The sequence below is a fragment of the Cydia fagiglandana genome, chromosome 11 (genome assembly GCF_963556715.1).
Source record: "Cydia fagiglandana chromosome 11, ilCydFagi1.1, whole genome shotgun sequence".
Taxonomy (NCBI): Eukaryota; Metazoa; Arthropoda; class Insecta; order Lepidoptera; family Tortricidae; genus Cydia; species Cydia fagiglandana.
Genome location: NC_085942.1, coordinates 9,588,138 through 9,601,341, shown reverse-complemented (window position 1 = coordinate 9,601,341; position 13,204 = coordinate 9,588,138). Strand labels below are relative to the sequence as shown.

Sequence of the window (13,204 nt, the reverse complement as noted above, 5' to 3'; positions counted from 1 at the left end):
TTAATTGTGATGTAGTAAATTCAAAACTATAGACCTACATAAGCTTGCAAACAAAAAGCATTTACATCAAAAAATATGAAAATCTGAAAACATATTTATTACTCAAAAAAAGTGACTACATAGATCTACCGTCTCACTCTTCACGTAAATAGTAGATTGTTAACCAAGGGTGGAAAGTAAACCATTTCACCCGAGATATTTTGGCGCTCGAACGAAGAGAGAGCGCCGATAGTTCGAGGGTGAGATGGTTACTTTTACCCGAGTTAAACACTTTACTTTTCATTTCGACTATGAGGAAAGTTAAACACGAGAAATGTAGGTTTATTATTGGTAAGTATAATTCTTTAGAACAAATTCTTAACAGATATATAGGTAAACCACATATCTATAAGTCACTCGAATCACTTGAAAATGTAAACGGCGCCAATTTCAGCCATGCGGAAGCTGATATGAGAGCTTATAATATGGCATATATTGCTGTTAGCCGTTGCTCGAAGTAAAAATTTTAAAAAAATTACTTCCCACCCTAGGGTGGGAAATGCAATTTTCCACCCGGTTATCTGCCTATGAAAGGTAAACTTTCCGAACAGGAGAGATGAAAATATAATGTAACATGTTTTTTGTACCCGCAGTGCATTCACTTCCCAACCTGACCGTACTGTCACTAAGCGGGTGCAGCAAAGTGACGGATGAGGGCGTAGAACTCCTAGCTGAGAATTTGCCGCGGCTCCGCTGCCTCGACCTGAGCTGGTGTCCGCGCGTCACCGACAACGCGCTGGAGTACATCGCTTGCGACCTCAACCACCTGGAGGAGCTGACTCTAGACCGGTATGTTCCTTTCCCACGTTCGAGCGCGTATAAAAGTGAGGAATGATTGAACTCCTAGCTGAGAATTTGCCGCGGCTCCGCTGCCTCGACCTGAGCTGGTGTCCGCGCGTCACCGACAACGCGCTGGAGTACATCGCTTGCGACCTCAACCACCTGGAGGAACTGACTCTAGACCGGTATGTTCCTTTCCCACGTTCGAGCGCGTATAAAAGTGAGGAATGATTGAACTCCTAGCTGAGAACTTGCCGCGGCTCCGCTGCCTCGACCTGACGAGCTGGTGTCCGCGCGTCATCGACAACGCGCTGGAGTACATCGCTTGCGACCTCAACCACCTGGAGGAGCTGACTCTAGACCGGTATGTTCCCTTCCCACGCTCGAGCGCGTACAATAGTGACGAATGATTGAACTCCTAGCTGAGAACTTGCCGCGGCTCCGCTGCCTCGACCTGAGCTGGTGTCCGCGCGTCACCGACAACGCGCTGGAGTACATCGCTTGCGACCTCAACCACCTGGAGGAGCTGATTCTAGACCGGTATGTTCCTTTCCCACGCTCGAGCGCGTACAATAGTGACGAATGATTGAACACCAAATTAAGAAATGGCCACGGCTCCGAAGTTTGGGTATGAGCTGGTGTCGGCGCCTATGCGCTAAAGTTCATTGCTTTGCTTGATGTGACCTCAACCACGTTGAAGAGTTGATTCTGGCCCGGTATGATGTTATAGGCTTTCGATTTGTAGCTGCTAATAGTGCTAATCCTTTGTTTATAAGTAAAACCGCTTGCTCGGTTTACAACTTCACTACGCTTTAAACGAGGATGGCTGTGTATTTTTGACTATCCTCTAATACTCTAATCCAAAGTACTGTCATTAATCGCCGGCATCATGGGCGGGACAGCAATATAATTAATTAATTATGCGCATGCGATAGAGTTACGAGCAGGCGGGTCAATGTACAAAATTGTTCGTGCTGAGCGTCCTTACTTTAGCTTTTTTTTTTCAAACTTTAATCCGAACGCAGTGTGTTTTATAAGCAGTTCTTGTTGTTCTAAGCATTTTTCATTAAACCAAAATATCTTGGATTATCTCGTATCTCAAAGTTTTAAATTAATTTAATTTTTGTGATTCCAGTTGCGTGCACATAACGGATATAGGCGTGGGTTACATCAGTACGATGCAATCGTTAGTGGCGCTGTTCCTGCGCTGGTGCTCACAGCTCCGTGACTTTGGCGTACAACATCTCTGCGGCATGCGGTCGCTGCAGCTGCTGTCACTGGCCGGTAAGAACTTTATATTCGTTACGTTGTCTGTGGTCATTGGACGCATACGTACACATTAACATAGGGGTGGGTCACGTGGGCTATTCGTGGGTTGATGCTAGCAGTTGCGTGACTTTGCCGTGCAACATCTCTGCGGCATACGGTCGCTGCAGCTGCTGTCACTGACCGGTGACTGGGAACTTTTATACTACAGTCATTGGGCGCACACATAAACATAAACGTGGCATACATCAGTTCAGTACGATGCAGTTATTAGTAACTCTGTTCACGTGTCAGGGTGGCAAATACGTCTCTTGATGATGAAGTCGCTTCCACTTAATCCCTGGGATCTTCAAAAAATTCAGGGTTTGTTTGCATGATTGGCGCAGTCGGTAGGATGGAAGTTGGGTCTATCTCTCTAACTCAGTGTTAACCGTTTATATAGTACACTTTAACCCTGTATAAACGGTTAACTCCGAGTTAGTTGGCTAATCCTGGAACGCGCAACTTGCCATTAGTAACATAATAGTTTAGTAGTTATGTATGAGTTTTAAAAAAAGTTTGAATGTCATTATTATTAAATCTAAAATCGACGCCGCGGTTCCTAAGAACAGATTTCGCTATCTCACATAGTTTCAGACTTCTCCATACTGACCCATTTAGATTGATCGCCCTGTATATAGTCACAGCATCATTATCTGTATATAATTTCAATAGCTTCTAGGTGGGGTCTACATTTATTCAATTGTACTTTTCTTTTGTATCTTTTTACTGAGGTGTGCCAATAAAGAGTATTCTATCTATCTATCTATAGGTTGCCCGCTTCTAACGTCAGGCGGTCTCTCAAGCCTGATCCAACTGCGGCAGCTCCGCGAGCTCGAGCTGACCAACTGCCCCGGCGCCTCGCCCGAGCTCTTCGACTATCTGCACGAGCACCTGCCGCGGTGCACCATCATTGAGTAACCACATCAATTCAACAGGTACAAGTGAGAAATTATTTTCGTTGCAATCAATACTACTACCAAAGGGAATTTGAATTAGAGAGTTACTGTCATGGTAAATTAGGTAGCTACAGTACATTTACTGCCATTCTTTCGACAGAAGATTAAAACTCTTAGAACGCCATTTAACTGTGATCATTATTCTTTCACTGATATGTGTTAATTTTGTTAAATTTTAATATTAACTCCATCTACTCGAGAGTAGGCTGAAGGTTATGGCGCCATCGCTGGAAAAGATTGCACCATACCTTTGGCCTACCGTCGAGTAGATGGCGTTAATATTAATATTTAACAAGTTAACACATATCAGTGAAAGAATAAGGATCAAAGTCAAATGGCGTTCTAACAGTTATAATCTTCTGTCGAAAGATGGCAGTAAATTTACAGCGGCTACATAATTTACTTAAACAATCCGCATCTATACACTCTATTCTCATTGCTACTACTGAAGTACGTCATGTTGTATGATGCCGTTTGATCAGTATTTGTGACGTTTTCGACCGAAACGTAACACATTGTCAGTTGTCGATAAGGTTGATTTTAAATCGGAGCTATATGGAAATAGTGCGTTATTGACAACCGACAAGTACACTTTTGGTTGAAAATGGTACATTTATTATTTTTAGAGATGGGTCGAAAGTACGGTTCAGATCTTACCGAACCGAATATTCGGTTCATCTGTATCATTATAAAAAACTGTTTGAAAATGATTCAATTAAATTCGCAGCCAAAGATGAAACTAATAGGTCAAAAGCAAGGGATGAAGGGACTCGCAAATAAATCACCATTTATTTAATTACACAAACGGGTCTCCCACGATATAATTTCATTGTTTTTACCTTTAATTCCGACGTTTCAGCTGAGCGGTAGACCCGTTTGTGTAATTAAATATGTGTACAAAACGCGAGAGTTTAAAGTGTTATAAATCACCATTCTCCAAATAATCATAACATCCCATGGATTCAACATGCCGCATGATGAAACTCTTGTGGTGTAATGTCAACTAGCCGAATATAATATAATAATTAATTACAGTGAAACCTGGATAAGTGAGATCTCAAGGGACGAGCAAATTTGTCTCACTTAAAGAGGTTTTCCACTTACCCAGGCTCCCAGTTAGCCAGGTACAAATAAATTTCTGTCTCATTTACAGAGGGTCCCATTAATAGAGGTGAGAATAGAGTATATTTCAGTTATGGAGGTGGTTAATAAGGTATTTACTAATTATCTTTAAAAATAAATAAGGTATAATAATCCTTGTCCCTAAATATTTTTTAAGTCTGTTTAAATATTTCTTTGAATTTATTTTGAATGATTCTCCAAAGGATAGATATTTCAAAATTAAATTAAATTTGATACGGACTTCATTGCGTATTAGAAATTTAATAAATAAAAAAAATATTTTTTCGTGTTACTTATCAAAATTTCAGCTTTTGTTTCGATAGTTTTAACTACTTACATAAATTAACTTAATCCAACCTCGAAGTTGTTTAGTTAGACACAATTAGGCAAATGCGGACTTTGTGGATAGACTAAGAGTTAGTAAGAATACGGAAATTGTTCAATGAAGTCCAAGTTAGAGAGGTCATAGATTGACGTTATCTCAGATACAGAAGTCAATTCCCTTTAAAATTCTAAAAAAAACAATTAGTAAAATGTAATCTTATAAATATAGTCTCAGTTAAAGAGGTAAAATACACTCTCTGTCTCAATTATAGAGGTAAATGTGACTATAAAATCACAACAACGAATCCCAGTTATAGAGGTTCGTTTTTTCTCAGTAACAGAGGTAATTCAGTGCTAAAGTGTCGGGACCGCACCATGAGTCCCAGCTATAGAGGTTTCTCACTTATCCAGGTCCCACTTAACCAGGTTTCACTGTATTACCGAATCTATCTCCTATCTCCAATTCTTAGTATAGCGAAACAAAGCGGTTCTATTTTAGTTTAAATTATAATTTATAATGATTTGTTGATACATAACTTTTCATTATAAAGTATACAGATTACCTATAAGGGGGAAGATTGCAACGAAATTAATTTTGACTCATTTATTATAGCGCCACCTTGCAGACACTTATAGACCTCGATTTGATCATCAGTAATGGGCAAGATGGCGGCATCCAGTTGTGGAATTTGGTCAAACAAACGAAAAAGCCTCCAGCACGATATGTTAAATTTTCTTAGCAATATATTGCAGGCTATATGTTTGTTTGTTCGTTTGGTCTAAATCCAATAACTACGAAACATTACAAAATGAAAATATTTATATTTTTACGACGCACGTATTATTTTTATTTATAATGTAGTATTTCTGGTCCTTTTATTATTGATTTCGTTTATTGCTCATCTTTGGATTTAATGGCAATATAATTATACATATTTTGATTTTATACCTATTTATTTAGGTACCTATATAGAAAATAAGGATAAGTCAATTGTTTAGTTTTTGTAATTATTAAGATATGTTATTATATTTACATAAATGGTTAAATATTTCTTCTAGAACTGTTTGTATTGATCGTTTTGCAGAAGCGTCGCAGAACAGTTCAGAACACCTACCGTTGCTAAACACACAATATGAACAAGTTCTAACTATTTGCTCAAATTGTTTTAAATGTTATGTCGGGAACTGCGTCTGAAAAGAATATTATAAAAGTATTTATGTAATGATTTACTAATCAGCTTGTACATATTTAAATTAAAATGGGATAATTTTAATAAGTGTTTACATTATTTGCGTGATTTTTAGCAGATATGAGCAGATTATCTATTGAAAATACTGAAATGCATCTACTTGAGTGAAATTTTTGAAAAGAGCCTAAATGTAATCATGTAATTTAACCGTTTTGACCCGTGTATTTTTCTTCTATACCAATACATAAATACGAGTATTAAGTACCATGATGTATGTGTATTTCCGTTGTATTAAATTCTAAATAACCTCCTTTAGAATTTCGTAGTTTAAATTGGTACAGTTTATGTAATATGTATTACCTCTTTGTAAATAAGATCTGCATTATCGGTATACCTATAGAGCCATGAGACTTCAGTAAAGGCCTCTATAGTATATAATACTGTATAACAATATAATCATATTTAAAACTCTTTTTTCCGATTGACGATTTTGGTGTGTAGCACTGTTTTCCCAGTTCATAAAATATAATAAAATTATTTGTGCTGTTCTCAGAGGGAACTGAATTTGGTAAGTGCATAGGTCTCGAAACGTTAATAATAGCTTAAGCGGCGACCACATCAAGGTTCCTTTTCCTGAAAGCGACACATTTGTAACATAATCTACTTTCCGTAACATTGTATAAATTTCTTAGAGAAAGTTTCCATTTGTCTTTCAAACTTCACATTTCTACAGAAAACTATTCTATCCACTCAACTCAATGGAACCGGAAAAATGTTAGCGGATATTACATAAAATAAAGACTTTTATGAACGTTTTCGTATTGAAAATCTAGTCAAGATTATGGGAAGTTCAATACAATACATTTAAAGAAAAGTTCAGTATTTGCATGTTTTGGCTATTTTATTTATAAAGAAATGAGCGTACAATATTTTTAATTTGTCGCTATACCGTCCGAAGTTGTGAGTTTGAGTGTGCGTGTGCCTGTGTGATGTGAACACCTAAGTTCGTATCCATACGACAGAAATGCTTGATACCTTGTATGTGTTAGATACCCTACTTTCCAAGGTAACGTTTCCAAATGTTCGTGTGTATTCGGCCTTAGATTATTAGTATTATTAGTTAAGGTGGATGTCTAGGGATGGGATGCCGATTATCAGCCAAAAGATGGCGTCACTGTGCACGAATTGTGGATTTTCACTATTTCTCCCAAAATACAAAGTTTCATAAGATGTGTTGATATGTGCGAAAACTATAAAAAATACTACATCCAAATCGAGACATGTTCAACTCAACATTGTCTCATTTCGTTATTACCGGAATCCAACTGCAAAATATTGCAATTTCTTGCATTCACGCACACTTACGTACTAAAAGTCACCTTAAAGTCAGTGTCAAATGTCAGCAGATTCGTAATGTTACAGTAAAGTAACCTAGAGGGCGCAGCGGATGAAATGTTTATTGTTGAAAAAAGATTGGAAATTAAATAATAAATTCTTGTTTGAGCAACGATTAAGAATTACAAGGCATTCAGAAGCAACTGATGTTTTCGACGATTAACTGTCATGTGCTCGTGGCACCCGTAGCCTCTATTTTGAAAAAAATCAGATTGTAGCTAAGATACATGGTTCTAACCCCGACAATGCCAGTTTTTTTTTATTTTATAATTTTAGCATTCTCTTTTGAATTATTTTAAGCGTATGTTATTCTTCGAAACTAAACTTACGTGAGTAAAATATTTTCAGTATTTTAATTATTTTTTAATAATATTATGGGAAGATTTATAAAAGTATTTTTATTTTCCGGTTTTCAAAGGATATAAATAAAGAATAAAATAATTAAAAAAAAGTCATGCATGAGGCTAATTAGGATCGCAGAATAGGTACATAAGAAGTCAACTATCGACGAAGTATAGCTGGTCAAGCAGATCTTGTCAGTAGAAAAAGGCGGCAAATTTGAAAAATGTAGGCGCGAAGGGATATCGTTCATAGAACATTTGGATTTCGCGCCTTTTTAGGGTTCCGTACCCAAAGGGTAAAACGGGACCCTATTACTAAGACTTCGCTGTCCGTCCGTCCGTCTGTCACCAGGCTGTATCTCACGAACCGTGATAGCTAGACAGTTGAAATTTTCACAGATGATGTATTTCTGTTGCCGCTATAACAACAAATACTAAAAACAGAATAAAATAAAGATTTAAATGGGGCTCCCATACAACAAACGTGATTTTTGACCAAAGTTAAGCAACGTCGGGAGTGGTCAGTACTTGGATGGGTGACCGTTTTTTTTTTTGCATTATGGTACGGAACCCTTCGTGCGTGAGTCCGACTCGCACTTGCCCGGTTTTTTTACTGACAAGATTTGCTTAACCAGGTATAAAATAAAAGTTTCCAAAATTTTATTGAAATGATATACCTACATGAAATAATCAAATACAACACATTTACTTAAAATAACTTTTAAAATAAGGCATATAAAATTACCAAAAAGATGAAACAAAATAAATAAATAAATACAAAAAGAAATGAGTCTTTGTTCGTGGTTTGAACCCTGTCATGCTGTTCAACTTGTTAGACTTATACTCAGTAGCTAAAAGCCACTAGACCATTTGAACATAGTTGACCCGGGCGAAAAATGCCTTCTTATTTAAGTAACCCATTACTGTCAAAAATATCAAGTTAATTGATTTGAAATATAATTTTTCATTGTCGACTTATCTTATATAACGACATCCAAACGTTGCGAGCATGTTGTACTTTAAACCACTTGGCAACGTCGCACGGGGAATTCTTCTGAAAATGTATGTCCTTTTATATTTTGATATTTATGGATATATGAGGATTCTTCTACTTATGTTGCAAATTGATTAAATTATCGAGAGAAAAATGCTAATGCAAAGAAAACAAGAAATATCCGTTTCATTTCTCATGCTATTGATTCGGTTAAATTGTGTTCTAATGTATGGGGAAGACAAACTAATTATAGCCAGCCTTTTATGAATGTAGTATGATACCATAGGGTATGGTGCTTTACGCACACTAGCGTCCCTTCCCCTCCCCCTGACGCAACCCCCCCTTTTTGCATGAAATATGTCCCGGTTCACAGTTTTTTACATTTTTTGAGGAAAGAATATATTTTAGGAAAAAAGTGTCAATGAAAGAAATAATCCTTAATAAATTCTTAATAAAAAAGGTCATATTGATTTTTTTACATGATGCACATTCATGTATTAGCTTGTTAAAATTCGAAATAACATAGTTTTTACTTAGGATTCGAAACTCATTTATTATACACGGTGTAACACGAGGAAACCGAATAATTTTGACGGCGTATTCCTGATCATATTTAGAGACAAAAATGTCCTATAAACTTTTTTGAAATGCGGCTAGTTTCAGAGTTAATACCAATAAAAAAAAATAAAACAAGTTTTTATTGTTACATAGTTCAAAACGCCTTTTTGATGGCGATGTTGTTACTATGGGATTTAGTCTAAATATCCTTATTGATATGTCAAAAAGTGACAATTAAGTAACACGTTGCAAAAACTATGTTTTACGAAAAAAAAGTAAAAATCCATGTTAACTGACAAGTTTACCAATAACATTTACTTTTTATGTACATACATATATATTAGTGATGTACCGACTATTGATTTGGCCGACTAGCCGACTAATCGGCGCTCGAATGGCCGATTAGTCGGCCGACTAGTCGGCTAGTCGGCCAGATCATTAGTTTCGTATAAGTTCAGGTGAAAAACAATAGTTTTGCTCCTTTTGTTGCGCTATTCATCATATTAGCTTAGTTAAAAGGTATTCTCTACAGGTTCAAAGACCTATCACAAGAATCCTCGTTCAATTTCAGTCTTTCGTTTTTTTATTCTACGATCCTGAGCAGACCGTCAGTACAGCTTGTAGGAGGTATTTGCAAGGCTCTATTTCCGTATGAAGTCGCCAGTTAAGAACCTTTTCCCTGTGGTCAGCGTCTTCACGAGCAACGTCTAGCCCTCACGAGCCCTGTCTGTCTCTAAATTTTGCAATAACAGTTCCTCATGGTTCTAGCATTTAAAAAAAAAACTAAATAACAATAAAAATAATTAACTGTCGAACTTGCACATGAAATTACACGAGAATCAGTTGAGATCGACCTGTAGAGGAAAACACCAGCCTACCGACATACGATAACGATTAAACGGTCAATTATTTATATGAACAAAAGTTTTCGTATGCATCCTGATAAGGTATTTTAGTAAAATAAACATAAAACATATGGTATTCTTTCACTAATAAAGTGCCGACTAATCGGCCATTTTTGCCGACTAGTCGCCGACTAATCGCCGACTACAAATGTGGCCGGATAGTAGGCTTTCCCTACTAGTCGGCGACTAGTCGGTACATCCCTAATATATATTCAAAAAATTAAAAAATGGCGGCCAAGTGCGAGTCGGACTCGCGTTCCAAGGATTCCGTATATTACACAATTTTTAACAATGTATTTTTTATTTTATTTATTTAGATATTTAATTCAGGGAACAAGGCCCATATTACAAATACCTTACAGACTAGCATACATATGTATTTTATAAACTTAAAACTAAACATTATTTATGCGAAACGTGAGTGAAATCTTTAAAAAATCCGTAGGAGTCGGATCAAAAACTGTAATTAAGTCCGACTCACGCTTGACTGTACATTTCTAATAGGTTTTCCTGTCATCTATAGGTATAGACCTATTTTATGTATTTTTTCAAAATTTTAAACCTAGTAGTTTCGGAGATAAAGGGGGAGGGGGGAATAGTCATTTTTTGCCTATTTTCTTGAATAACTTCTAAACTGTTTATTCGAAAATTATAAAAAAATATATATTTGAGATCCTTACAATAAGCTCTTTCATTTGATATGTAACATGATATAGTTAAAAAAAAATATTTTTTAATTTTTTCATTAACCTCCCAAAAATGGCCTCCATGTTTAAAATTCATTTGTTTACAAACTTACATATGTGTACCAGATTTCAACTTGATTGGTCCAGTAGTTCCGGAGAAAATCGGCTGTGACAGACGGACAGACAGACAGACGCACGAGTGATCCTATAAGGGTTCCGTTTTTTCCTTTTGAGGTACGGAACCCTAAAAACAATAAAAAAAAATTGTTTTCGGCGAAATTGACCTAAACTCATACAAACATTTTTTCCTTCTTTTAATTTGACCTCAGAAATAAAATCTTTCGCATTTCTTGAGGACACCTTGTATAATAAGTATTATAAAATGAATATAACCTTTTTTACTAAGAATTTAATTAGGAACTATTTCTTTCATTGACACTTTTATCCTAAAATGTATACATGAGGTCAAAAAAAAGGAAAAGATGTAATATGTGTTTAGGTCAATTTCGCCAAAAAAAAAATTTTGTTTGGTTTTTTTTTTAATTTTATGAATGAATTTGTATATAAAAATTAAATGCTATTGGTAAACTTGTCACTTAAAATGTTTTTTTTTTTCGTAAAACTTAGTTTTTGCAAAGTGTTACTTGTCACTTTTTGACATATCAATAAGGATATTTAGACTAAATCCCATAGTAGCAACATCGCCATCAAAAAGGCGTTTTGAACTATGTAACAATAGAAACTTGTTTTTTTTTATTGGTATGAACTCTGAAACTAGGCGAATTTCAAAAAAGTTTATAGGACATTTTTGTCTCTAATTGTGATCAGGAATACGCTGTTAAAATTATTCGGTTTCCTCATGTTACACCGTGTATAATAAATGAGTTTCGAACCCTAAGTAAAAACTATGTTATTTCGAATTTTGACAAGCTAATACATGAATTAGGTGCATCATATAAAAAAAATGAATATGACAGTTTTTTATTAAGAATTTATTAAGGATTATTTCTTTCATTGACACTTTTTTCCTAAAATGTATACTTTCCTCAAAAAATGTAAAAAACTGTGAACCGGGACATATTTCATGCAAAAAGGGGGGGTTGCGTCAGGGGGAGGGGAAGGGACGCTAGTGTGCGTAAAGCACCATACCCTATGGTATCATACTACATTCATAAAAGGCTGGCTATAATTAGTTTGTCTTCCCCATACATTAGAACACAATTTAACCGAATCAATAGCATGAGAAATGAAACGGATATTTCTTGTTTTCCTGTCCCTTCCCCTCCCCCTGACGCAACCCACCCTGGTTGCGTCAGGGGGAGGGGAAGGGACGCTAGTGTGCGTAAAGCACCATACCCTAAGGTATCATACTACATTCATAAAAGGCTGGATATAATTAGTTTTTCAAAAAGCACAATTTGACCGAATATATGAAAGAGGGTCATTGTTGTTGTAAAAGGTGTGCAGGAAATGATACGTTTCTGCACTAGAGCAGTTTAGGTTCCAATTCCAAGTACGATTTTATTATTCTTTTTACAATAAGCAATTGAAATTTGGGTATAAATGGATTTGTTATACAATTTCCATTCTGATATTTGACTCCCCATTCCATAAATTACTTTTGGCCAAATTGTTAATTGAAAATACCTACTCTCAAAAATACCTACTATAAAAATGTATTTAAAAAAACACATGCATTTTACTTTCCTCGTATGCGAAATGAAAAGTAGAGTGTTTTAACTCGGGTGAAAGGCAGCATTTTTGAAAAAAACCAGACAAGTGCGAGTCGGACTCGCGCACGAAGGGTTCCGTACCATAATGCAAAAAAAAAAAAGCAAAAAAAAAACGGTCACCCATCCAAGTACTGACCACTCCCGACGTTGCTTAACTTTGGTCAAAAATCACGTTTGTTGTATGGGAGCCCCATTTAAATCTTTATTTTATTCTGTTTTTAGTATTTGTTGTTATAGCGGCAACAGAAATACATCATCTGTGAAAATTTCAACTGTCTAGCTATCACGGTTCGTGAGATACAGCCTGGTGACAGACAGACGGACAGACGGACGGACAGCGAAGTCTTAGTAATAGGGTCCCGTTTTACCCTTTGGGTACGGAACCCTAAAAATATCATCTACTAATGTTATTGTTATGCACAAGCAGAAGATATTATAGAATCTTGTTTATTTACAAGAAGATGACATTTTTCTCCACATACCTATATATTTTTGAGAAAAATATAGCTAGGTATTTTAGTTTCAAAATCATTGTTACAATAAATATAGGCTTTTCCAGAGAACATTTACCGAAACGAAAGCAGAATTCACAAGGGTTTTCGGTGGACGACCGTAACGCGAATGATTGTTTGGACTGACCTTTCTATAAATATATAAATGTATTTTATTGTGTAATAATCATAATAATTATTAAGTTATATTAAATCTGGGAATGAAATTATATCAGAAAGGAGATTCTTAAATGAGTAGGTATACTCGTAACATGCTTTGTGCATTAAATATACCTCCCTCTATTGAGTGAAAATAAAACAAAATACACAGGTAATCTGTGTTGCGGTTTTAAAGTGCCATCTGTTACACCTTTGACAAATT

At 36.0% G+C, this 13,204-nt stretch overlaps 1 protein-coding gene across 1 annotated transcript in view; it reads left to right on the top strand.

Annotated features, from left to right (window-relative positions):
• Positions 1–13,204, top strand: part of LOC134668997 (F-box/LRR-repeat protein 16) — a 35,997-nt gene that overhangs the window by 19,934 nt on the left and 2,859 nt on the right. The window contains exons 4-6 of the mRNA XM_063526514.1: positions 633–828; positions 1,955–2,103; positions 2,897–6,844. Coding sequence (XP_063382584.1) covers positions 633–828; positions 1,955–2,103; positions 2,897–3,045 — 494 coding nt within the window. The 3' untranslated portion in view covers positions 3,046–6,844. The remainder of the gene's footprint in view (positions 1–632; positions 829–1,954; positions 2,104–2,896; positions 6,845–13,204) is intronic.